This window comes from Podarcis raffonei, chromosome 13 (genome assembly GCF_027172205.1).
Source record: "Podarcis raffonei isolate rPodRaf1 chromosome 13, rPodRaf1.pri, whole genome shotgun sequence".
Lineage (NCBI taxonomy): Eukaryota > Metazoa > Chordata > Lepidosauria > Squamata > Lacertidae > Podarcis > Podarcis raffonei.
The window spans coordinates 20,199,238-20,222,993 of NC_070614.1; the positions used below are offsets into that span (position 1 = coordinate 20,199,238).

General features: G+C 45.5%; 1 protein-coding gene across 3 annotated transcripts in view; it reads left to right on the forward strand.

The window, feature by feature from the left end:
* The window catches only part of PPP1R9B (protein phosphatase 1 regulatory subunit 9B), a 77,220-nt gene that overhangs the window by 17,036 nt on the left and 36,428 nt on the right, over positions 1 to 23,756 (forward strand). For all 3 annotated transcript variants that reach the window (XM_053361211.1, XM_053361210.1, XM_053361209.1), the window contains one exon: positions 22,126 to 22,258. In XM_053361211.1, coding sequence (XP_053217186.1) covers positions 22,126 to 22,258 — 133 coding nt within the window. The remainder of the gene's footprint in view (positions 1 to 22,125; positions 22,259 to 23,756) is intronic.

Here is a 23,756-nt window from a genome sequence, read left to right on the forward strand (position 1 = left end):
CTCGTTTTTGCTTCACGAGGCTCCAGTCTTCTCCCCCCAAAATCCTGCCCTGATGGTGCCACAGACTGTGAAGGGGAGGGAAAATAGAATATGCTTTTTTCTGAACACGCACAGCTTTGAAAGAGCTTTCAGAAAGACAAAGGGCAAGTTTTCTTTCTTTAAATAATCGTATTCCTGAGTTAGTGTTGTGGAGAAAAGATGCTGCTTTTTAGTTGCTATGCGGAGACTTAGGTCAGAATGACATTTTTGTTGCAGAGCCCCCCTTGGGAGGGCTTCTGAAGGCTTGAAGCAGCAGATGTTTGCGGGGGTTAATCCTTTTGCTGTTTCTCCTAGGCACCCGCCACCTCTAGCCACATTGCTTTTGACTACTTGATCAGTCGTCACCAAGGTGTGGAGGCACCACAGTTCAGGAGTAATAATAATAATAATAATAATTTTTCATTTTTTATTTATACCCAGCAAATCTGGCTGGGTTTCCCCAGCCACGCTGAGCAGCTCCCAACACAATATTAAAGACATGATAAAACATCAAACATTAAAAACTTCTCTAAACAGGCTGCCTTCAGATGTCTTCTAAAAGTCAGAGTTGTTTATTTCCTTGACATCTGATGGGAGGGCGTTCCACAGGGTGGCGCCACTACCGAGAAGGCCCTCTGCCTGGTTGCCTGCAGCCTCACTTCTCACAGTGAGGGAACCACCAGAAGGCCCTTGGAGCTGGACCTCCGTGTCGGGGTTGAATGATGGGAGTGGAGACGCTCCTTCAGGTATACTGGGCCGAGGTCGTTTAGCACTTTCATGGTCAATGCCAACACTTTGAATTATGCTCGGAAACGGACTTGGAGCCAATGTAGGTCTTTGAGGACTGGTGTTATATGGTCTCAGCGGCCACTCACCAGTCTCACTGCCGCATTCTGGATTAGTTGTAGTTTTGGGGTCACCTTCAAAGGTAGCCACAGGTAGAGAGTGTTGCAGTAGTCCAAGCGGGAGATAACCAGAGCATGCACCACCACAAGACAGTCTTGGGGGCAGGTAGGGTCTCAGCCTGTGTACCAGATGTCATGTGTCTTGTTCGCTCTGTGGTAATCTCTGGGTCACAGGAACCCAGGAAGTTGTGGCGGCAACTTGAATAGAATACTGGGGGGCTGTCCCCTGCTGCAAGTTCACCAGAAGGATGGAGGCAGTGAGGGAGGCTGGAGCCAAGTGAGCACAGCCAAGTGTGAAGCTGCGCGGCCTTCCTCTCTCTTCTGGTCTTCAAGGCCCAGGCAGTCAGGCTCTGGGCATGAGAGGCATCACTGTCTGAGCTGGGTCTGGCGCTGAGAGGCTGAGCCAGGGGGCTTGCCGGGGGACAATGGCAGGAACAGCCTTCACACTGCACCTTCGTCTCCCTTCCTAGATGCCAGCAAGTGGCAGACAAGTCCCCTCTGTGGTGGGGAGCTCGTGGGGCATTAGGTCCATGCCAAGACTGTCGGAGGATAGGAAGGAGTTTACCCCTGGAGAGAGGGGGGCAAGTGGGCAATCAAGTGTCTTACTTGCGCTATCACAAAGTGGTGGTGGCAAAGGATCTTGAAGGGGAGGGAAAATAGAATATGCTTTTTTCTGAACACACGCACCTTTGAGAGAGCTTTCAGCACCGCCAGTTGGGGGAGCAAATTTTTTTTGGGGGGGGGGATGCTGAAGGGGTCTGGGCCCCATAGAGTTGGCCCCTATGCCAGGAAGCTGCTTTCTACCAAGTCACAGACGATTTGTTCCATCTAACCTCAGCATCGTTGATCCTGGCCGGCAGAAAGTTTCCAGGTTTCCACGCAGGAGAGTCTTTCGCAGCCAGGCTTGGAGATACTGGGGGTATAACTGAGGACCTTTTACAAGCAAGGCATATGCTCTAGCATCTGGTCAGCTCCCTTCCCTAGTAGCTTGTGGTGTCCTTGAAATAATCTTGTTGACTGAGATCCAGGCAGCTACTTCAAGCAGAAGCCGGAGGGAGCCTTTCTTTTTAAAATAACAGACTCCCACCATATCCTAGATGCAGACTCACCTGAGTTTCAAAAGTAGTTTAGCTTGGGGAGGAAGACACTGTTGTTTCACAAATCCAGAACCCAGCCGGAATGATGAAACTGGTCATTCAGTCCTTTGGATGTGACCTTTCTTTATAAATCTGCAGTCTGCTCAGTTATTTGCCCAGTTCGGATTATTATATCTCGGCTTAATAAGCCAAGATGTAAACAACGATTCTGGCTCCACATGCCACCCCTTCCCTCCTCTCTTTTTGGTGTACCTTGGTGCAGCCTTCAATTAACCACAGTTTCCTGTTTCGTCTGAACTGGGAAACTGTGGTTATCAGCCTCAAAACAAGCCATGATATTAACACACACACACACACACACACACAATTTGAAGATCCTTTGAGATTCTGGCTTCTTCCGAGGCTTATAACCATAGAGTCCTGGTCTGGATGTAAAATGAAACTATGGTTACTTAAAGAGTTCCGGGTTTATTTCTGGTGCACTGAGAAAAGGGAGGAAGGAGGGGGTGCTACACAAAGCTAATGTAAGCCAAGATAGGATCATGTGAACCGGGTCATGATCTGTCTAGCAGCAAACACCTTGTGACCCCGTAATATGGATTTCGTTCAGGTCACTGAAATTTTGATCAGCTCCACACACAGCAAACCAAAACTCTTCTTACAAATGTAAACCTGGAGAATGTCTTCAGCTGCCGAGAGATTCCCAGGTATGTTTGGCCCGCCAAATGGCATCTTGTTGCAACTAATTACCCATTAATCAGCTTCATTGTCCCATCCATGATGCTTAGGAGAAGAGATTTCTCCGCCGTGCTTGACTGAAGCATAGACTGATCAGCAGAATAGTGAAGGCCAAACGCAGCATTTGAAGAGCAGGGGATACAGTTTGAAAACATTTTGTGCAGTGCCAAGACCCCTTTTCTACGCCATTCCCCCTTGCAGTAAAACAATGCACTCTACGTTTATAAGGGGAGGAACAGACCGCCATCAAAGGTACTTATTGGCCAGCATCTGTGACATCACCAACTCCCTGGAGCAGTTTTACAGAGGTTGTTAACATGATCGTAATACTGTGTGTGTGAAAAGGTGAAGAATGGTTTATACAGTTATCTATGCTACTTTACAGGACGTGGATGGTGCTGTGGGTTAAACCACATAGCCTAGGACTTGCCGATCAGAAGGTCGGCGGTTCAAATCCCAGCAACGGGGTGAGTTCCCGTTGCTAGGTCCCTGCTCCTGCCAACCTAGCAGTTCAAAAGCACGTCAATGTGCAAGTAGTTAAATAGGTACCACTCCGGCAGGAAGGTAAACGGCGTTTCCGTGTGCTGCTCTGGTTCGCCAGAAGCGGCTTAGTCATGCTGGCCACATGACCTGGAAGCTGTACGCCGGCTCCCTCGGCCAATAAAGCGAGATGAGCACTGCAACCCCAGAGTCGGCCATGACCAGACCTAATGGTCAGGGGTTCCTTTACCCTTTACCTTTATGCTACTTTACACTTTTTAAATTTTATTTTAATCAGACATGAAGCATAGGGACGAGGCCAATGGCTGAACCACCATTCAGGTTGCTGGTATAATTGTGACCTTGCAACTGACCCTCTCTCCGCCTTCTCCACCTTGCTTACTGCTCCCATGTCCGTGGCATTTCTTGTAGCTCAAGATGGATGAGGTGGGGGGTGCTCAGATAGAGGGGCCCATGGAGATCAGGTGGGGAGTGGGGACATGGTACAATGGGGGGAGGGGGCTGTTGAGAGATGGACGAAGCCGTTTCTCTTTCGCCTTCCAAAGCAGAGGGGGCAGGTGCTGTACGCAAAGAAGTGCCATGAAGTTCATTTTGTGCAAACCGGCACAGAGGGAAACGGCAACAATAGGACTTCTCAAGAGCGGGGAAGGCAGATAAGAAGTGGTAATGGGGTGGAGGAGGAGGAGCGGGAGATCGTTGTGAAAGGAAAACCTTGTTTTCTGTTTCCAAACTATGCATGCTATCTGTAACGATGTGCCATGGTTTTGCTGGACGTACAAAGAGAAGGTGGTGGTGTTGGGACACACAAACACCACGAAACGTGGTACTAGTCCTTTTGACTCTCTCCCTACTTTGTGTATGAGGGTTCCATTGTGATTCATACTTGCCTTATATTGAGCCACACCATAGCTTAGAATTGTCTACTGCAATGCACTCTACGTGGGGCTACCTTTGAAGGTGACCTGGAAACTACAACTAATCCAGTGAGACTGGGGACTGGGAGTGGCCGCCGAGACCACATAACACCAGTCCTGAAAGACCTACATTGGCTCCCAGTACGTTTCCGAGCACAATTCAAAGTGTTGGTGCTGACCTTTAAAGCCCTAAACGGCTTCGGCCCAGTATACCTGAAGGAGCGTCTCCATCCCCATCGCTCAGCCCAGACACTGAGGTCCAGTTCCGAGGGCCTTCTGGCAGTTGCCTCCCTGCGAGAAGTGAGTTTGCAGGGAACCAGGCAGAGGGCCTTCTCAGTAGTGGCGCCTGCACTGTGGAACTTCCTCCCACCAGATGTCAAGGAAATAAACAACTATCTGACTTTTAGAAGACACCTGAAGGCAGCCCTGTTTAGGGAAGTTTTTAATGTTTGATGTTTTATCGTGTTTTTAATATTCTGCTGGAAGCCTTCCAGAGTGGCTGGGGAAACCCAGCCAGATGGGTGGGGTATAAATAATAAATTATTATTATTATTATTATTACTCAGACTGGCAATGGCTCTCCAGGGTTTCAGACCAACCTCTCTCCCTTCCGTATCTGGAGATGCCAGGGCTTGAACCTGTGACCTTCTGTATGCAAGGCAGTTGCTCTGCCACTGAGCTATGGTGCTGCAGGGTGGGGCTCAGGCATCTAAAGAAAGAAGGCACGTCCTCTGCACGTCCTCTCACTTACTCCCAGGGTGCAGAGGTGGTCTCGTGTGTGTGTGTGTGTGTGTGTGTGTGTGTGTGTGTGTGTGTGTTGAAAACAAACTCTGTCTATGCCCAGAGGCAGTCTGTTGATTGTGACCTCCCATTTCAAAGCTCAGCCTTGGCATTTAACAACAAGTTCTCCATTTGGGTCAAGCCATTGATTTGTCAGAAACGGGAGGTGCCTGGAACAGACTTGCCTGCAAATCACAAACCCTCTGATCTTAAAGCCCTCATCCCCCAAGTCCATGCCAGGAGCGGACTTTGGTCTTTCAAATTTCAATGTTGCCCTGTGCAAGGCCAAAATTTGGCACCCCCTCCTTTTGCCTTCTGTTCTGCGCATGCAGTATGTCATGGTTGTGACGCCCTGTGGTGCCCGCTTTGGCTTGGCGCCCAGTGCGAGGGAACCGGTAGTGCTGCCCTAAGTCTGTCTCTGTCCATGCTGTTACAGCTTGTCTGTGGATACCTACAGGGCACTCCTCTCATGCTCAGAAGCACTCTCTCCTTGATAGTTACCTCAGTTGTCCCTGGGACAACCCTAGCATTCAAAGCAGACTTAATAGTCCATAATAAGGCTACGTGCAGCTTGACGAGCTGTGATAGTTAAGTGGATTCCTGATCAGAGCCACCAGATACAATTATAATTTTGTTATTCATATGCTGCCTATCTGACTGGATTGCCGAGCTACTCTGGGCAGCTTCCAACAAAATATTAAAAACACAGTAAAACATCAACTGTTAAAAACTTCCCTGAACAGGGCTGCCTTCAGATGTCTTCTGAAAGTTAGATAGTTGTTTATCCGTTTGGTATCTGGTGGGAGGGCGTTCCACAGGGCGGGTGCCACTACCGAGAAGGCCCTCTGCCTGGTTCCCTATAGCTTCATGCCTCAAAGTAAGGGAACCGCTAGAACATGGGTAGGCAAACTAAGGCCCGGGGGCCAGATCCGGCCCAATCGCCTTCTAAATCCGGCCCTCAGACAGTCCAGGAATCAGCATGTTTTTACATGAGTAGAATGTGTCCTTTTATTTAAAATGCATCTCTGGGTTATTTGTGGGGCATAGGAATTAATTCTCTCTCCCCCCCCCCCATATAGCCTGCCCCTCCAAGGTCTGAGGGAAAGTGAACTGGCCCTCTGCTGAAAAAGTTTGCTTACCCCTGCGGTAGAAGGTCCTCGGAACTGGACCTCAGTGTCCGGGCTGGATGGTATATTTTGTTCTCCCCATTTCCCATGCAAATAGGATATTTGGGGCAATGCAACAGGGCCGCTTTTCCTGTGTAGGAGATTATGGCTGGTGTCTGCGAAAGGATGCCTCTCTGGTGATTCGAATTGAAACTGACCGTGGCTTGTTTACAAGAGATGGTGCACAGGGCAGAAAGTGGGGGGCGGGGTCAGGGGAATTAGCAGTATTATTGGAGCATCTACGCATGGACAGCTGGCTGAGATCGATACTCCCTCCTCCATTCTTTTGTCTAGGTTATGCACAAGTAAAATCCTGCCTCACTTTGCCCGCCCCCTCCTGTGCTGCTTCATCATTCGAGTACACATGTCTGGTTCAGGCTCAGCTGCTTCATTTAGGGATATTGTCTCTCCCAAAAGCAAAGCTGCTGTGCAAAATGAAACCAGGAATGGGGCTTCTGCTGCTGCTGGAGGAGGACGAAGGTCCTGAAAGGTCACCCACATGGGATATAAAACAACTTTTCAACTGTCGTAGTGCAAGGCCAGCAGTGCTGCTGGCGTGAGCTATGCGTGGTGCACCTCCCTTTTCTATTTTGTTTTCAGCATCTCACTAACCCTTGATAAGACATGCTACATCTTGCAAGGCAAAGCAATTTCCTCTGGTTCCTTGGCAGGCGCCATTCAAGGCGTTCTGCCTCTTAAAGGTAAAGGGACCCCTGACCATTAGGTCCAGTCGTGGCCGACTCTAGGGTTGTGGCGCTCATCTCGCTTTACTGGCCGAGGAAGCTAGCATACACCTTCCGGGTCATGTGGCCGGCATGACTAAGCCACTTCTGGCGAACCAGAGCAGTGCACGGAAAAGCCATTTACCTTCCCGCCGAAGTGGTACCTATTTATCTACTTGCACTTTGACATGCTTTCAAACTGCTAGGTGGGCAGGAGCTGGGACCGAGCAACGGGAGCTCACCCCGTTGTGGGGATTCGAACAGCCGACCTTCTGATCGGCAAGTCCTAGGCTCTGTGGTTTAAGCCACAGCGCCACCCGCGTCCCATTCTGCCTGTTACATTGCAGGATAAGGGATGTCACTGTCACATGCAAAGTGCATGCTTGGGGATGAGGTTTGGGACGGGTGTGGGGATCTGAGTTTGCACAGGTGCGGGGACTCTGGTGGAGAAGGTGAAGAGAGAAATGTTGTTTTCTCCCTCATAACACTTGGACATCCAGTGAAGCACCAAACATTTGATGGCTGGATCATCAAAGTGTTGTTGTTTGCAGCGCAGGCGGGTCATTGTGTTGACCGAGAAGCAAATGTTGAAAAAGCAGAGTAAGTTTCTAAGTAAGCAAGTAAGCAAGCAAGCAACGTCCGCCCTCACACCTGCCACTGCTTCCCATTTTGTCTGAGTGCTGCGTTGCAAAAACACTTATCAGCCACGAAAATGCAATGACTAAGGCTGGGCCAGGGCTTCCTGTAGCGTCTGATTATACCAAAGTTGAACAAATGGTTGCTTCAGCATCTGTGTATATGTGTGCTTTATATATATATATATATTCCTCTGCATGCAAAGACAGGCTCAGGCAGATTGAGCGGACGAGACCAATAGTGGGTCCAGCAGTCAAGAAGGAATCTTCTTCACAAGTTGTAGGAGGAAGTGAGGGGTAAATGGAGTCTAGGAGAAGGAAAACTCTGATCCTAAACCTCTGCTGCTTAGCTGAATATCTTCAGGAGAAGAAAAGGCTAAGGCGTAAACCTAAATAACGCGTACAGAAATGCATCTACTAAGCAAAGCGTGCATAGAAATGAATCTGCTAGTAAAAATAACAAAGATTCATTGCATAGTAGGGTAAACTGCTTGCAGAAATGCATATATTAGGCAAATTTGTCTCTTAGGAGAAATTTGCAATAAAATACTGACATGTCTTCATGAGTGCAGTATTTTAGTGCAAATTTCTGTTTTTTAATAGTTGCAAACTGATGTCAGAATGTGGAGAAGTAAAGGCAGGAAAAAGGAGAAAGTGAGATGGAAGGATCCACCTGTTCCTCACAGAAGGTAGATCTCCAGGTAGTTTGCAGTAGATAATAATAATAAAAGTAATAATAATTTATTATTTATACCCTGCTCATCTGGCTGGGCTTCCCCAGCCACTCTGGGCGGCTTCCAACAAAATATTAAAATACAGTAATGCATCAAAAATTAAAAGCTTCCCTAAAGAGGTCTGCCTTCAGATGTCTTCTAAAAGTCTGGTAGTTGTTGTTCTCTTTGACATCTGGTGGGAGGGCGTTCCACAGGGCGGGTGCCACTACCGAGAAGGCCCTCTGCCTGGTTTCCTGTAACTTGGCTTCTTGCAGCAAGGGAACCACCAGAAGGCCCTTGGCGCTGGACCTCAGTAGAATGATGGAGGTGGAGACGCTCCTTCAGATATACTGGACCGAGGGCGTTTAGGGCATGGGTTTATCCAGCTGTTTAACAATAGCAACAACAAGCCAACTACCCCACCTAAATTAGGCTACTTGAAATGAAGGAAGCTTACCAAGAACAGACTTTCTTGTAAAAGGACAGAGAACTCTTTTTCAGTTCTGCAAACAGATTACTCGGCTCAACAGGCACTCAGAGGTGCCCTGTTCTTTAATTCCATGCATTTTGCACCCAGTTGCAGAGGCTTCACTAATGAATGGCATTCAGGGATGCTGACTTGAGCCTCAGGTTATGGGTGTCCAATGGTGCCCATGATGTAACGTGATGTCATGACATCACGTTGTGTCGGTGGCACAGCGGCCCTTCTGAGGCCTCTTAGGGTCCACCTGGACACTGAGGTCCAGCGCCGAGGGCCTTCTGGTGGTTCCCTCACTACGAGAAGCCAAGTTACAGGGAACCAGGCAGAGGGCCTTCTCAGTAGTGGCACCCGCCCTGTGGAACGCCCTCCCACCAGATGTCAAAGAGAACAACAACTACCAGACTTTTGTTTTTTTTTAAAATATTTTTTATTAAACAGTTTTTATAACCACACAAACATAACATAAAAACAACAAATACATAAACAAACAAACAAAAACAGAAACAAAACAAAAAACAAGTACCATTTCATATCTTAATTTCTTATACCTTTCTTCCCCGACTTCCTCATGCCTCCCTTTTCTGTATTCCAGATTCTAATCAATTACTCAGCAAATCTTCCCTTATTTTACTTTAAATTTAAGCTAATCTTCCTTATTCTCCTTGTCTTAACCATTGCTAATAGTAACCATTTACTTTCCAGTCCAACATCATTCTAACTTTCATTAATTTTATAATATTTCTTTAGATAGTCCTTGAACTTTTTCCATTCTTCTTCCGCTGCTTCTCTTCCCTGGTTTCGGATTCTGCTCGTCATTTCTGCCAAGCCCATGTAGTCAATCACCTTCATCTGCCATTCTTCCAGTGTGGGTAGATCCTGTGTCTTCCAGTACTTTGCAATGAGTATTCTAGCTGCTGTTGTAGCATACATAAAGAAAGTTATATCCGTCTTTAACACCCCTTGGCCGACAATACCCAAGAGAAAGGCCTCTGGTTTCTTAGGGAAGGTATATTTAAATACCTTTTTAAGTTCATTATAGATCATTTCCCAGAATGCCTTAATCTTCGGGCACGTCCACCAAAGGTGAAAAAATGTACCTTCCTTTTCTTTACATTTCCAACATTTGTTATCAGGCAAATGGTAAATCTTTGCAAGCTTGACTGGGGTTATGTACCACCTATAGATCATTTTCATAATATTTTCTCTTAAGGCATTACATGCCGTGAATTTCATCCCGGTGGTCCACAACTTTTCCCAATCAGCAAACAAAATATTATGACCAATGTCCTGAGCCCATTTAATCATAGTTGATTTAACCGTTTCATCTTGTGTATTCCATTTCAGCAGCAAATTGTACATTTTTGACAAATTCTTAGTACTGGATTCTAACAATTCAGTCTCCAATTTTGATTTTTCCACCTGGAAGCCAATTTTACTGTCCAATTTAAACACTTCATTTATTTGGTGATAGTGCAACCAATCTCTCACCTTCCCTTTTAGCAACTACCAGACTTTTGGAAGACATCTGAAGGCAGCCCTGTTTAGGGAAGCTTTTAATGTTTGATGCATTACTGTATTTTAATATTTTGTTGGAAACCGCCCAGAGTGGCTGGGGAACCCCAGCCAGATGGGCGGGGTATAAATTTATTATTATTATTATTATTATTATTATTATTATTATTATTATTATTACAGTGGTACCTCTGGATGCGAACGGGATCTGTTCCGGAGCCCTGTTCGCATCCAGAAGTGAACGCTCTACGCATCAGCACGTGCGCGGGTCGTGATTCGCAGCTTCCATGCATGCATGTGACGTCATTTTGACCGTCTGCACATGTGTGAGCGGCGAAACCCAGAAGTAGCGCGCTCCGTTACTTCCAGGTCGCCGCAGTATGCAACCCGAAAATACTTATCCCGAAGCTACTTCAACCCAAGGTATAGCTGTATTATTAAGTCTGAGGCCTCATGAGACCTCCTGCGCAACTTCCTGTTTCTACCGGAAATCGCGTCTGGAGGCCTGGGAGGACCTCTGACGTCATCTGGGAGGTCAGAGCCCTGACCCAACGTCCAGTAGAAATCGGAAGTCACATCAGAACCCCGCATTGTGGGTGCTAAGCACCCACAATTTGTGTGTATGTATGTGGGTGCCCCGGTTCTTGTTTCGCCACCTCAGTGCCGTTGGGTAGGAATCCTGGTCTGGATTCCTGAAGATGTCCTGGCCTCCGTTAGCTCGCAGGCGTGACTTCCACCATATGTGTGCCTGCTGAGTCATGGCACTGCTTGGCAGGTTGGCACACTCCTTCCCAGGGCTTGGCAGCTTGTGAGTGGGCAGAGTTTTTTGGTACAGCTTGGCTCAGTTCTTCGCTGTTCCAGGGAAAGGCGAGAGGAGTCATCTGTCAGGATGGGGGTGGAGTACAAGAGATGGAGCACGAGGCCATTCCAGACTGACCGGATGCAGCAAAGACCAGGCCTCTTCCACCCCAAGGGGGTTTGGAGAGACATCTGGCTACTTTTGCTTCCACCTTTGAGATGTCGAGATTTTCCCTGAGGCCTGTCTATTATTATTATTATTATTATTATTAGTCTTCCTTTAATACTCACAAGTATATCTTTACATCATAACTTTACATCTTGCAATTATACATATTCTTATTTTCAAAGTAGGTTCATGATTGTTATTATCATAGATCGGCAAACATTGCTGTACACAAGGAAGAAGAAGAAAGGGGAAAAAGGGGGCGAGGGAAAAAAGAAGGATTTTTAGCAGTTTCTGTGGATAACAATTCTAAAAGGAAAATTGATATATAAGAAAACATTATAAATAAAAAGACGATGAATATAGGCAGTAAGTTTATTGGTACAAAATGGAAGAGACGGGAAGTCACTTGTTTATGAAGAATATTATCAGTTTAAAATTACATCTCCCCCCCCCCTTTTCCCTGAGGCCTGTCATGGGCCATGGCCACCACTTCGGATGGCTTTAAAAGAGGATCAGACAAATTCACGGAGAATTAGGTAGAAACAACAATAACAACAACAGCAACAATAATTTTATTATTTATATCCTGCGCATCTAGCTGGGTTTCCCCAGCCACTAAGGCTACTAAGGATCTCAAAGGATCTACGTTGGGTCCCAGTGCATTTCCAAGCACAATTCAAAGTGTTGGTGCTGACCTAATTTGAAGCCCTAAGCAACTTTGACCCTGCATACCTGAAGGAGCATCTCTAACCCCATCATTCAGCCCAGACGCTGAGATCCAGACACATTCAGCCTGGACACTTCTGGTGGTTCTCTCATTGCAAGAAGCAAAGTTACAGGGAACCAGGCAGAGGGCCTTCTCGGTAGTGGCGCCCATCCAGATGTCAAGGAAATAAACAACTATCTGACTTTCAGAAGACATCTGAAGGCAGCCCTGTATAGGGAAGTTTTTAATGTTTGATGTCTTATTGTGTTTTAATTTGGTGGGAGCTGTCCAGAGTGGCTAGGGTAATCCAGTTAGATGAATGGCATATAAATAATAATAATAATAATAATAATAATAATAATTATTATTATTATTATTATTACTACTACTACTACTACCAGAGTGGCTATATTCTGCCTCCACAGTTTGAGGCAGTATGCCTCTGAATGACAGTTGCTGGGAATCCCCTGCAGGGACTGTGCTGTTGCATTCAGATTCTGCTTGCAGGCTCCCCATAGGCCACCAGGAGAACAGATTGTTGGACTAGATGGGCCTTGGCCTGATCCAGCACTCTCTTCTTACGTTCATGTCTTTTGATAGCCAGAGTTGAATTGTCAGCCCATCTGTTTTTATACTTTTTGCCATTGGCTCTGCAAGCTCCTTGCCCAATTCTCTCTGCTCATAGTACAGTCGTACCTCGGAAGTCGAACGGAATCCATTCCGGAAGTCCGTTCGACTTCCAAAATGTTCGGAAACCAAGACGCAGCTTGCAATTGGCTGCAGGAAGCTCCTGCAGACAATTGGAAGGTGTGACGGATGTTTGGGTTCCAAAGAATGTTCACAAAGCAGAACAGTCACTTCCAGGTTTGCAGTGTTCGGGAACCAAAATGTTAATCTCACAAGGCATTTGACTTCCAAGGTACAACTGTACACCATCATGGGGAATTTTAAAGGATAAAATGCAGAAGGGAGGGGCTGGTCTGTGACGGGTAAGATTTTTTCTTTCATTTATTTTTAGTTAACAAGATTTGTATCCAAAACCTCTCAAGCAGGGTACGTGACATTTTAAACATCCATTAAAACGTACCAATAAAATCGAAAGTTGCACAAGATTTGCAATGTGAAACTAGGAGTTTTAAATAAAATAGACACAATATAATGACATGTTAAAATTATGTATTAACATTATACAGTGGTACCTCGGGTTACAGACACTTCAGGTTGCAGACTCCGCTAACCCAGAAATAGTATCTCGGGTTAAGAACTTTGCTTCAGCGTGTGAACAGAAATCGTGCGCTGGGAGCAGGAGGCCCCATTAGCTAAAGTGGTATCTCGTGTTAAGAACCGTTTCAGGTTAAGAACGGACCTCCGGAACGAATTAAGTTCTTAACCCGAGGTACCACTGTATTTCTGGGTAGCCTTGCCTAAACAAAGAAGTTTTTTTAGCAGGTGCTGAAAACAACACAACAAAGGACACTGCCTAGTGTTAATTTGCAGGGAGTGTGCCAGAGAGGAAATGGGTGGGCACAGCTTCTGAATCTTTGAGTCTATAATCCCAACCAGTCTGTTTCTGCAAGATTCTCGGGCTTTGGGGTACCTCCTTGGCAAGGGAAGGTCCATCAATATGGAGCAAGCCGTCTTTTCGCAGCGAGTGTGAAAATCCACCCATATCATGACTACTCAGAGCACATAAAAGCCGAAAGCAGCTTTCTGCAGTGATGTCCAAATTGCTTGGTCTGGTCTGGGTTCCTGCTTTGCCAGACACTTACTTCCCCGCTATGTCTAGGGGGCTGAGCTATGCAATAAATGTTAAGAACTCTGTAATTGCCTTGCTGGATTACCACCAGATCCATCTTGCTCAGCATTCCGTTTCCAATAGCAACCAGCCTCTGGGAAGCTTCCAAGCAAGGCGCAAAGAAGGTCGCCACCTTCGAGTTGCTGCTTCTGCCCGGCACCTGGTCCTCGGAGGTAGATTACCTCTGAATACCCCGTTCACAGAAGTGTTGGTACTGCATCATTTCTCTTTTCATCCGTTGCACAACTTCATACGAGCAGGCTGCGTATATAGGAGCTGACAAACGTGAACTTCAAGTGAGAGCGGAGAATGCGCAGGGCAGCCCTAAATATAGCCATGAGCCATGGTGATTTCCCATGGTGCCCTGCACAATGCACAATATATATAATATAATATATAATATATATATAAAAAACACAATTCCTTTTTATTGGTTTTACAAATTGTTGCTGTTGTTTAGTCATTTAGTCGTGTCCGACTCTTTGTGACCCCATGGACCAGAGCACGCCAGGCACTCCTGTCTTCCACTGCCTCCCGCAGTTTGGTCAGACTCATGCTGGTAGCTTCGAGAACACTGTCCAACCATCTCATCCTCTGTCGTCCCCTTCTCCTTGTGCCCTCCATCTTTCCCAACATCAGGGTCTTTGCAGGGAGTCTTCTCTTCTCATGAGGTGGCCAAAGTATTGGAGCCTCAGCTTCAGGATCTGTCCTTCCAGTGAGCACTCAGGGGTGTTTTCCTTCAGAGTGGAGAGGTTTGATCTTCTTGCAGTCCATGGGACTCTCAAGAGTCTCCTCCAGCACCATAATTCAAAAGCATCAATTCTTTGGCGATCAGCCTTCTTTACAGTCCAGCTCTCGCTTCCATACATCACTACTGGGAAAACCATACAAATATTTTACAAATACAAAGTACAAATAAACACAAACCAGTAAAAACATATCTGTACAAAGAGATTCTCTGAATCTCAAGCCTTCCCTTCATCCCTTCCTTGGAGTCTTATTTTAAGCATCTGCAACTACATATTCATCCAAACTCCAATTCTTATATCAAACCATATTATCCATAGTATTTTTTTCACTACAAGTGAGTCAAAATCCTGCTCTTGTTTCCATCTGCTTACAGTGGTCTCCTAGGCAACTTGTAATTTCCCCCCATTCTTTTATAAAGTTTTTCTCCTCTTGGTTTCTGAGTTTTCCAGCCAGCTTTGCTATCTCAGCCTAGTCCACCAGCTTGGTTTGCCATTCCTCTCTGGTAGGTACCTTGCCTTCTTTCCAACTCGGGCTAGTAGCATCCGGACGGCTGTTGTTCCACACATAAAAAGTCTTTTCTGATCCTTTGGGATGTTGGTTCCTAATAGAAAAGCTTCTGGTTTCTTCACAAAAGTTGGCGTAACAGAAAATGGCTGCCATGAGGGCAAGGAATAACGCAAGATGCCACCTCTGAAAGAGCAGAAAAGAGACCTACATGCACACAGGGCCAGATTTAGGTTTGATGAGGCCCTAAGCTACTGAAGGTAACGGGGCCCTTTATATGTCCAGCTGTCCTTTGTCAACAACAAATTGTCACTGTTTTTTGTGTGTTGAATATATTCTATATGGTAATTTATGGACCTAATAGGTATCTAAAGCCATTTGCACATAATAAAACATGTATTTTTTCAAAGTAATTGTTGAACTGAAATACAATTAAGAAGAAGTTCAGTATATTAATAGTGAAATTGGTTTTGGAACAGACTTACGGAATGGATTAAGTTTGAGAACCAAGGTACCACCATGCAGTATTTAGAAATGAGCAAACCAGTGATATTTTAGGGAGCAGGCTAGCAGACGGGGCCCACTACTTACATCATGTTGTTGTTGTTGTTGAGTTGTTTAGTCGTGTCCAACTCTTCTGACCCCATGGACCAGAGCACGCCAGGCACTCCTGTCTTCCACTGCTTCCTGCAGTTTGGTCAAACTCATGCTGGTAGCTTCGAGAACACTGTCCAACCATCTCATCCTCTGTCGTCCCCTTCTCCTTGTGCCCTCCATCTTTCCCAGCATCAGGGTCTTTTCCAGGGAGTCTTTTCTTCTCATGAGATGGCCAAAGTATTGGAGCCTCAGCTTCAGGATCTGTCCTTCCAGTGATTACTCAGGGCTGATTTCCTCCAGAATGGAGAGGTTTGATCTTCTTGCAGTCCATGGGACTCTCAAGAGTCTCCTCCAGCAACATAATTCAAAAGCATCAATTCTTCGGTGATCAGCCTTCTTTATGGTCCAGCTCTCACTTCCATACATCACTACTGGGAAAACCATGGGTTTAACTATACGGACCTTTTTTGGCAAGGTGATGTCTCTGCTTTTTAAGATGCTGTCTAGGTTTGCCATCGCCTTTCTCCCAAAGAGCAGGCGTCTTTTAATTTCGTGACTGCTGTCACCATCTGCAGTGATCATGGAGCCCAAGAAAGTAAAATCTCTCACTGCCTCCATTTCTTCCCCTTCTATTTGCCAGGAGGTGATGGGCCCAGTGGCCATATCTTCATTTTTTTGCGCTCTCCTCTTTCACCCTCATTAAAAGGTTCTTTAATTCCTCTTCACTTTCTGCCGTCAAGGTTGTGTCATCTGCATATCTGAGGTTGTTGATATTTCTTCCGGCAATCTTAATTCCAGCTTGGGATTCATCCAGCCCAGCCTTTCGCATGATGAATTCTGCATGTAAGTTAAATAAGCGGGGAGACAATATACAGCCTTGCCGTACTCCTTTCCCAATTTTGAACCAATCAGTTGTTCCATATCCAGTTCTAACTGTAGCTTCTTGTCCCACATAGAGATTTCTCAGGAGACAGATGAGGTGATCAGGCACTCCCATTTCTTTAAGAACTTGCCATAGTTTGCTGTGATTGACACAGTCAAAGGCTTTTGCATAGTCAATGAAGCAGAAGTAGATGTCTTTCTGGAACTCTCTAGCTTTCTCCATAATCCAGCGCATGTTTGCAATTTGGTCTCTGGTTCCTCTGCCCCTTCGAAATCCAGCTTGCACTTCTGGGAGTTCTCGGTCCACATAGTGCTTAATCCTGCCTTGTAGAATTTTAAGCATAACCTTGCTAGCGTGTGAAATGAGTGCAATTGGGCGGTAGTTGGAGCATTCTTTGGCATTGCCCTTCTTTGGGATTGGGATGTAGACTGATGTAGACTTACATCATAGGAGCCTACAAAACACTGTTGCTGTGTGTAGGTTTGATTTGATTTTTATCTTATATTTTGGAAATGTACATCCAGTTTTCTTTCCCTTTAAATTTTTGGGGGCCTCCAAAAGAATGGGGCCCTAAGCTATAGCTTGTTTAGCTATATGTAAATCTGGCACTGCATGTGCCCCTCCTCATACATTAGCCGTACATGTTGTGTTTGGAACAGATGAGAGGGTGGGCAGCAAATCTTGGCATCCGGTGAAGGTTTAAGAGGATGTGTTGAGTGTAGGAGAGGCCAAGTCAGTGCTAACACGAACTGAACAGCAAGAGCCAACAATCTCTCATGTGTTGTGGATTTTTGAGGAGATATTTACTGAAACCTGTTGTGGGTGCAACAGGATGTACTGGTGGGTTCCATATTGATGATCACTTGAGCAGAGAAGGTATTGTTGCATCAGGAATCTCCTCAGTCTGTGTAAAGAGATGGCTCATATAAGTGAACCCACCTATGTATTATTAGAGAATGAAATGATGAAATAAAGGTGACTATTGCCCAATCTGACGAGAGAGGGAATTCCTTCCAGACCACATATGTATAGGCAAGAGTGCCCTTGACATGGGAGTGGAGAGGAAAATGACAGTCTAGAAGGATGAAAAAGGAAAATCCATAGTTTCCTAAGAAAAAATAGGATTTTTCTTCTTATTATTGATATTTCATTAGAAGAATTTCATTTATGAAAAGGTAGAGTGAGGGGGGGGGAGGAAAGAGTGAGAGTGGAAAAAAAGAAAAATACTGTTGTGCAATAATATACAGATGTGCATATTCTTATTAGCCAAATACACACGTAATTGTCAATAAACTAATATATTCTGTTGTATTTATCCAAGCTGTCCGTTCATATGCTGCCAAAGTTGTCATATTGTCAAACCATCGATTAAGGGGAACCATATCTTTATTCTTCCAATTCATCAGTATTGGTCCCTTGGCCACCATTAGGGCGCATAGAATCCATTTTCGCTGTCCTGTTGTCAATTTCTGTACAATGGGTACAGTTCAAAAACAGGCGATCTAGGGGGGAATTCCATGAATGCGCCTAAACCACTTGCGCTCCCTCTCCCAGCTGTGTTTTAATCTCCTGACAGGTCTATTTTGAGTAATAATTTTCTGAGCCCAACGGGTCTGCTGAGGGTTTTACTAAACCTTGAGAGGCAGGGGGGACGGGGCTAATCAGGACTCATATTTATTCCAAACTTCCATTCTCTTCCCACACACGAGCTCAGAAAGCGTATGTTTTCCTCCTGTTTTATTTTCCGTGTTCCTTTGCATCCATAGATGGGACTGAGTGTGGTGGGGACCCCCCACTCCCTGCTCTTGACTAGGCATCGCAGGTGTGGGTGCAAAGGCAAGGCAGGGGCAGGCCGAACTGCTACCCTGGCAGCTTAATTGATGCCGCCGTGGGTTTGGGGAGTGGGGTGTTTTCGTGCTTTCTGTCTCTGGCTGTGACAGCCTTCGCGGCTTTGATTACAGGATAGAGCGAGCCTGAGAGGATTGGAGGCGGAAGAGGATGGAAGTTGCAGAGGGGCGGGGATGAATCTCCTAAGTGGGGAAGCATACGTACAGGGATGGCAGCTAAATCGGGATCTGCGGAGGGCTCAAAGCGTGTGTTTGGCGGGGTGGAGACGTGAGCTTTCCGAAGTCAAGGGGAAAGAGCGAGAAAGCTAAAGGGAAAGAATTCGTCCTTTGATCTAGGAAAGGAAGGCAGGAAAGGGTGAACAAATGTAGGAGAGGTTTGGGGCCGGCCTTGCCATTAGGCAGCGTGAAGCTGCTGCCTCAGGTGGTACAATATTGGGGGTTGGGGAGTGGCAATGAGGCATTGGAGGAAAGAGCTATGTTGTGCCAGTCGGTAGAAAAAAGGCAGTCACAGAACTGAAAACTACACAAAACAAATGAAATACTGTGAAAATCCCTGAAACGAGAAGTAATCGACTAAAAATTACCTTATAGAATTAAACTAAATAACAAAAATCACAAAGTTTAAGGAAAAAATTAGAAAAACCTAGAAATGAACAAAGCCTTAACGCGATGCCGGCTAACCTTGTTTCACTGATTTTCACGGTATTTCATTTGCTTTGTGTATGTTGTGCCAGTCGGCTTGCCCTTCATCTCCTAAACTAGTGGAGGGTGCTGTCTTGTTACCTGTGTCGAAGTAACGTTCAAGTCAATTAAGGTTGCCCTATGAATCAACTCAGGTTCTGTATGTGGATCAGGGAGAACTTGGTCTTGTGCTTTGCCTTAGATGGTGAAATGCCTTGGAATGGCCCCAAGAGAGAGCATTTAAGGAAGAAAGGGGAATGAGGACTATTCAAGTAACAGCAAAAGATTGAGGTCCTGGTTCCCACTCCCATCCCTCCACATGCTCATTTAACTCCTCCTTGCAATGCCTGGAGAGGTCAGGAGGTTTGTTTGTTTGTTTGGCCAGTTGGGTACATTTGAAATTTTGAGGCAGTTCCGTGGGCACCATTCACAAAATGGCTGACGTAGGGGATGCGGCATAACATAAAATGGCTGCCACATTTAAAAGAGCAGAAAAAGAGACAGGAAGACAAAATGTTGTTGTTATTTATTAAATTTGTATCCTGCCCTATACCTGCAGGTCTCAGGGCGGTTCACAGGATACAATTACGATCTAAAAACACAAAATACATAATCAAAATAGAAATAACCCAATAACGCTCCCTCCCACACAGACACTTTAAAAGGGCATTGGACGGTACTGTTGCAGCTCTCAATAGAAAACAGGCACCCACATGCTCTTTGCGTTCAGAACAGAAGGTCAAGTGGACATGTTGAGCAAGGCATGTTAAATATAGGAGATGCCGACCGGAAAGAGCAAGCAGTCTCATGCATGGTGGGTGAAGTGTGAAGTGTAGGTGGGTTCCCTCGAGTCAAAACACAGTGATAACATCAATAACTTTTATTGAACTAACAGAACTGAACAACAGGGGCAAAGCAACAGCTCATATACATTTCTGAAGGCCCGGGCCACTCCCACTCCCAACGTGATTGGCTGTCTAAACTTCCAAGCTGCGAATCATGACTCAGAGTTTAAGGGCCAATGGCAGAGGCCCAAATCCTGAAATGTTCTGTGATTGGATATCATGTATCGAATCAGAACACAGGGGCTCAGAATCCTTAGTCCAGACTCAAGCTCAGGCAAACACAGAACCCACTGAATACATAAAAGGGGATTTCCGAGAGGATATTTTCGGAGAACTTTCATGAGCTGCAGTAGAGGTACTGAAAGGCATATTGGTGCCCGCAGGCACTGGGTTGGCAACCTGTGGCTTTCACAGAATGGTCTAAATACCGTACCCGGAGGGGTATTCATTTACTCTGAGTTTCTAAATTGTGCAGTGAAACAGCAAACCTGGGCCATGGAGACAAGTCTCGGTTGTAATCATCCAGATGGGTTGATTGGGGTGACCTCCCTGCATCTGTGCTCAGGTGTCAACTGTTTGCGATGTTGGCAACTCACATCAAGGCAAGCACAGAGCTGCTGGGGAAGTGATGCCATCAGTTAATTTCATGTTGTAATTACAGATGGATGCGAGGGGGCAAAACAAGAGAAGAGATATCACTTATTCATGATTACATGAGGCTTTTTGGTAACTAAAGTTTTGCCTATTCAGAGGGCAAAGGAGCCCTGCAACAAACAAACAAAAACAAACAAACTCATGAGTGAAACCATGGCTCCATAATCCCTGGATTCGCTGTTTGCAATCCTCTTGCCTTCTGCAACGAGAGAAATGAGGCAAAATGGTGTAAACGCGAATTCTGCTCATTCATTCAGCAAGAAACTAGCCTGTCCCAACCTTTCAATGTTTTAAACCAATGAATGAAGTAATTTAGGGAAGTGGGTCTAGCCAATAAAATGAAGAGAAGGCAACTAGAATGATACTCCTGTCATCTGGAGAAGAAACTTCTTGGGTCATTTTTAAGCCTTTAATTTTGGTCCTTGGTTAGAGAAGTGATTGCTGCGCCATATAAAACAATTCAGATGTCCCAAGTTTTAGTAAGTTTGTGTGTCTACCTAAAAAAAAATGTAGCAGCAAAGAGAGGAGTTCACCATTTTTCTACCTCAGCGCAAATTCTAACACTTTGAATTGTGGTTGGAAACGTACTGGGAACTGATGGAGCTCTTTCAGGACCGGTGTTATATGGTCCCAGCGGCCGCACTCAGTCACCAGTCTGGCAGCTGGATTAGTTGTAGTTTCTGAGCCGCCTTCAAAGGTAGCCCCACGTAGAGTGCATTGCAGCAGTCAAAGCATTGCAAACTGAATTCACCTTGCATTCAAACAACTAGTCACTTTACCAAATCAATGTACCACGCCAAACCGAATTAACACCACTTATCCGGTATTGCTCAAATTAAGGACAAGTTACAAATTTTATTTAAGCATATACCAGCACTTTTGGTATGGCAGACCCAGAAGTCAGCTTGCAATAAAAGCAAATATCAATTCTAGAACAATAGAAGTGGGGAGTTTGAAAGGTTAAATACTGAACAGATTCATTACAAATTCATCCCAGGGATAAGGACTGTTTCGTGTGAATATGAGAGGATATATAAATGTGGATTCTGACTTAGGAGGTAAGAAGTGAGAACCAGTTTGGCCTTGTGAGATGGCGGAACAAGGAATCAAGCCCTGTTTGTCGAAGGCTATGGGCGTAGGATTTTGAACACTCCTTGCTTTAGCTGTCACTAAGGTCTCCCTCCAAAGCCCATCCAAAGTACACCAAAATCACCTCCCTTCTCCATTGTTCAGTGTCTCAAATTTTCCTTCCTGTGATCTCTTCCTGAATTCCTAAGTTGTGTTTTCCACACTGCACACGGAGAAAGAGACTTCCCTGTCACAGCACAGAACTTGACAAAGGGAAGTGCTTTTCTTAACGGACAATGTATGTGTGTGTGTGTACATAAGAAGAGAGAATTGAATATAAGAAGAGTGTTGCTGGATTAGGCCAGTGTCCCATCTAGTCCAGGGACACGGCTGGCACTGTGGTCTAAACCACTGAGCCTCTTGAGCCTGCTGCTTGGAAGGTCAGCGGTTCGAATCCCGGTGACAGAGTGAGCTCCCGTTGCTCTGTCCCAGCTCCTGCCAACCTAGCAGTTTGAAAGCACGCCAGTGCAAGTAGATAAGTAGGTACCACTGCGGTGGGAAGGTAAACAGCATTTCCTTGCGCCCTGGCTTCCGTTACGGTGTTTCATTGTGCCGTTGTGTTCATATCTTTTCTTTCTCTGTCCAGGTTTTTAGCACCTATTCCAACGAGGAATATGACCGGCGGAACGAAGATGTCGATCCCATGGCTGCCTCGGCAGAGTATGAACTCGAGAAGCGGGTGGAGAGGCTAGACCTCTTTCCCGTGGAACTAGATAAAGGTAATGGAGAAATCTGGTATGGATGTGAGGTAAAAATGGTTTTTCTGGAGTGGAGAAGGTGGGAGCCTATTTGTTGATTCAGCCAGCTGGGGAATGTGTTTCTTTACATTCACACACACATCACCCAGGAAGGTCTTTGTCAGAGATTTTCAGCTGAGGAATGGCCTGGCCACTGAATTGCAATGCATCCAATAGTTCATTTCTTTCCATTTGGGCCTGAATAGCGACAATGGTTTCCTAGCCCCACTGCAAGTGCTAATGTTCAGATGATTTTGTTGTCACCCGCCACTGCCGCTGTGAAGTGTCACGGCCATGTTCATTCCACATACATTTAAGCTCTGATTTACTCAGGGATGCTGAGATTACTGTGTTATCGCCAGCTACTGCTGCTGAGAAGGGTAATTTTGCATACATTTACATTCTAATTAAATTGTCCCAGACGGTATTTTGCATTCCGTTGTCATTAACACCAGCCTTTACATTCCCTCCCCTTCTTTATTTATTTATTTATTTATTTGTCTAAGGATTTACAAACTGTCTGCCCCAAAAAGTGATTTTGAAGCAGTGTGTGTGTGACGAAAATATTTAAAAAGCAACAAAATAGGTAGCAAAAATGTGCATAACCATCTGAAAAGCAGATCTTAAAAACCCAGGTGTTGTGTGGTATACAATGTAAAATGGCTGAGTCACTCTTCAGGGAAAGCCATTGTTGAAGAAGAAGAAGAAGAAGAAGAAGAAGAAGAAGAAGAAGAAGAAGAAGAGGAGGAGGAGTTTGGACTCGATATCCCGCCTTTCACTCCCCTTCAGGAGTCTCAAAGCGGCTAATAATCTCCTTTCCCTTCCTCCCCCACAACAAACACTCTGTGATGTGAGTGGGGCTGAGAGACTTCAAAGAAGTGTGACTGGCCCAAGGTCACCCAGCAGCTGCATGTGGCGGAGCGGAGACGCAAACCCGGTTCCCCAGATTACGAATCTACTGCTCTTAACCACTACACCACGCTGGAGAGAGAGAGAGAGAGAGAACTTATTTGATAGCTGCCTAAGAGTAAAAATGAAATGAGATCAAGAGCTGATTCCACAGAGCTGGAGCCGCAAAACTAAAATCCTAGTATCTAGTTGATGTCAAGCATATCTAAGCGTATGGGACTCTAAACCATGTCCCATCGGAGGAACACAATTGGCTCCAAGTTGTATAGCTCTCAGAATGCAAAAAGAAAAACCTTGAACTGAGCCCAGTGGCATAAAGGGCAGCCTAGTGGCAGCTTGTGAACTACAGTGGTACCTTGGTTCTTAAACTTAATCCGTTCCGGAAGTCTGTTCCAAAACCAAAGCATTCCAAAACCAAGGCGCGCTTTCCCATAGAAAGCAATGCAGAATGGATTAATCTGTTCCAGGCTTTTAAAAACAACCCCTAGAACAGCAATATAACATGAATTTTACTATCTAACGAGACCATGGATCCATAAAATGAAAGCAATAAGCAATGTACTACAGTCAC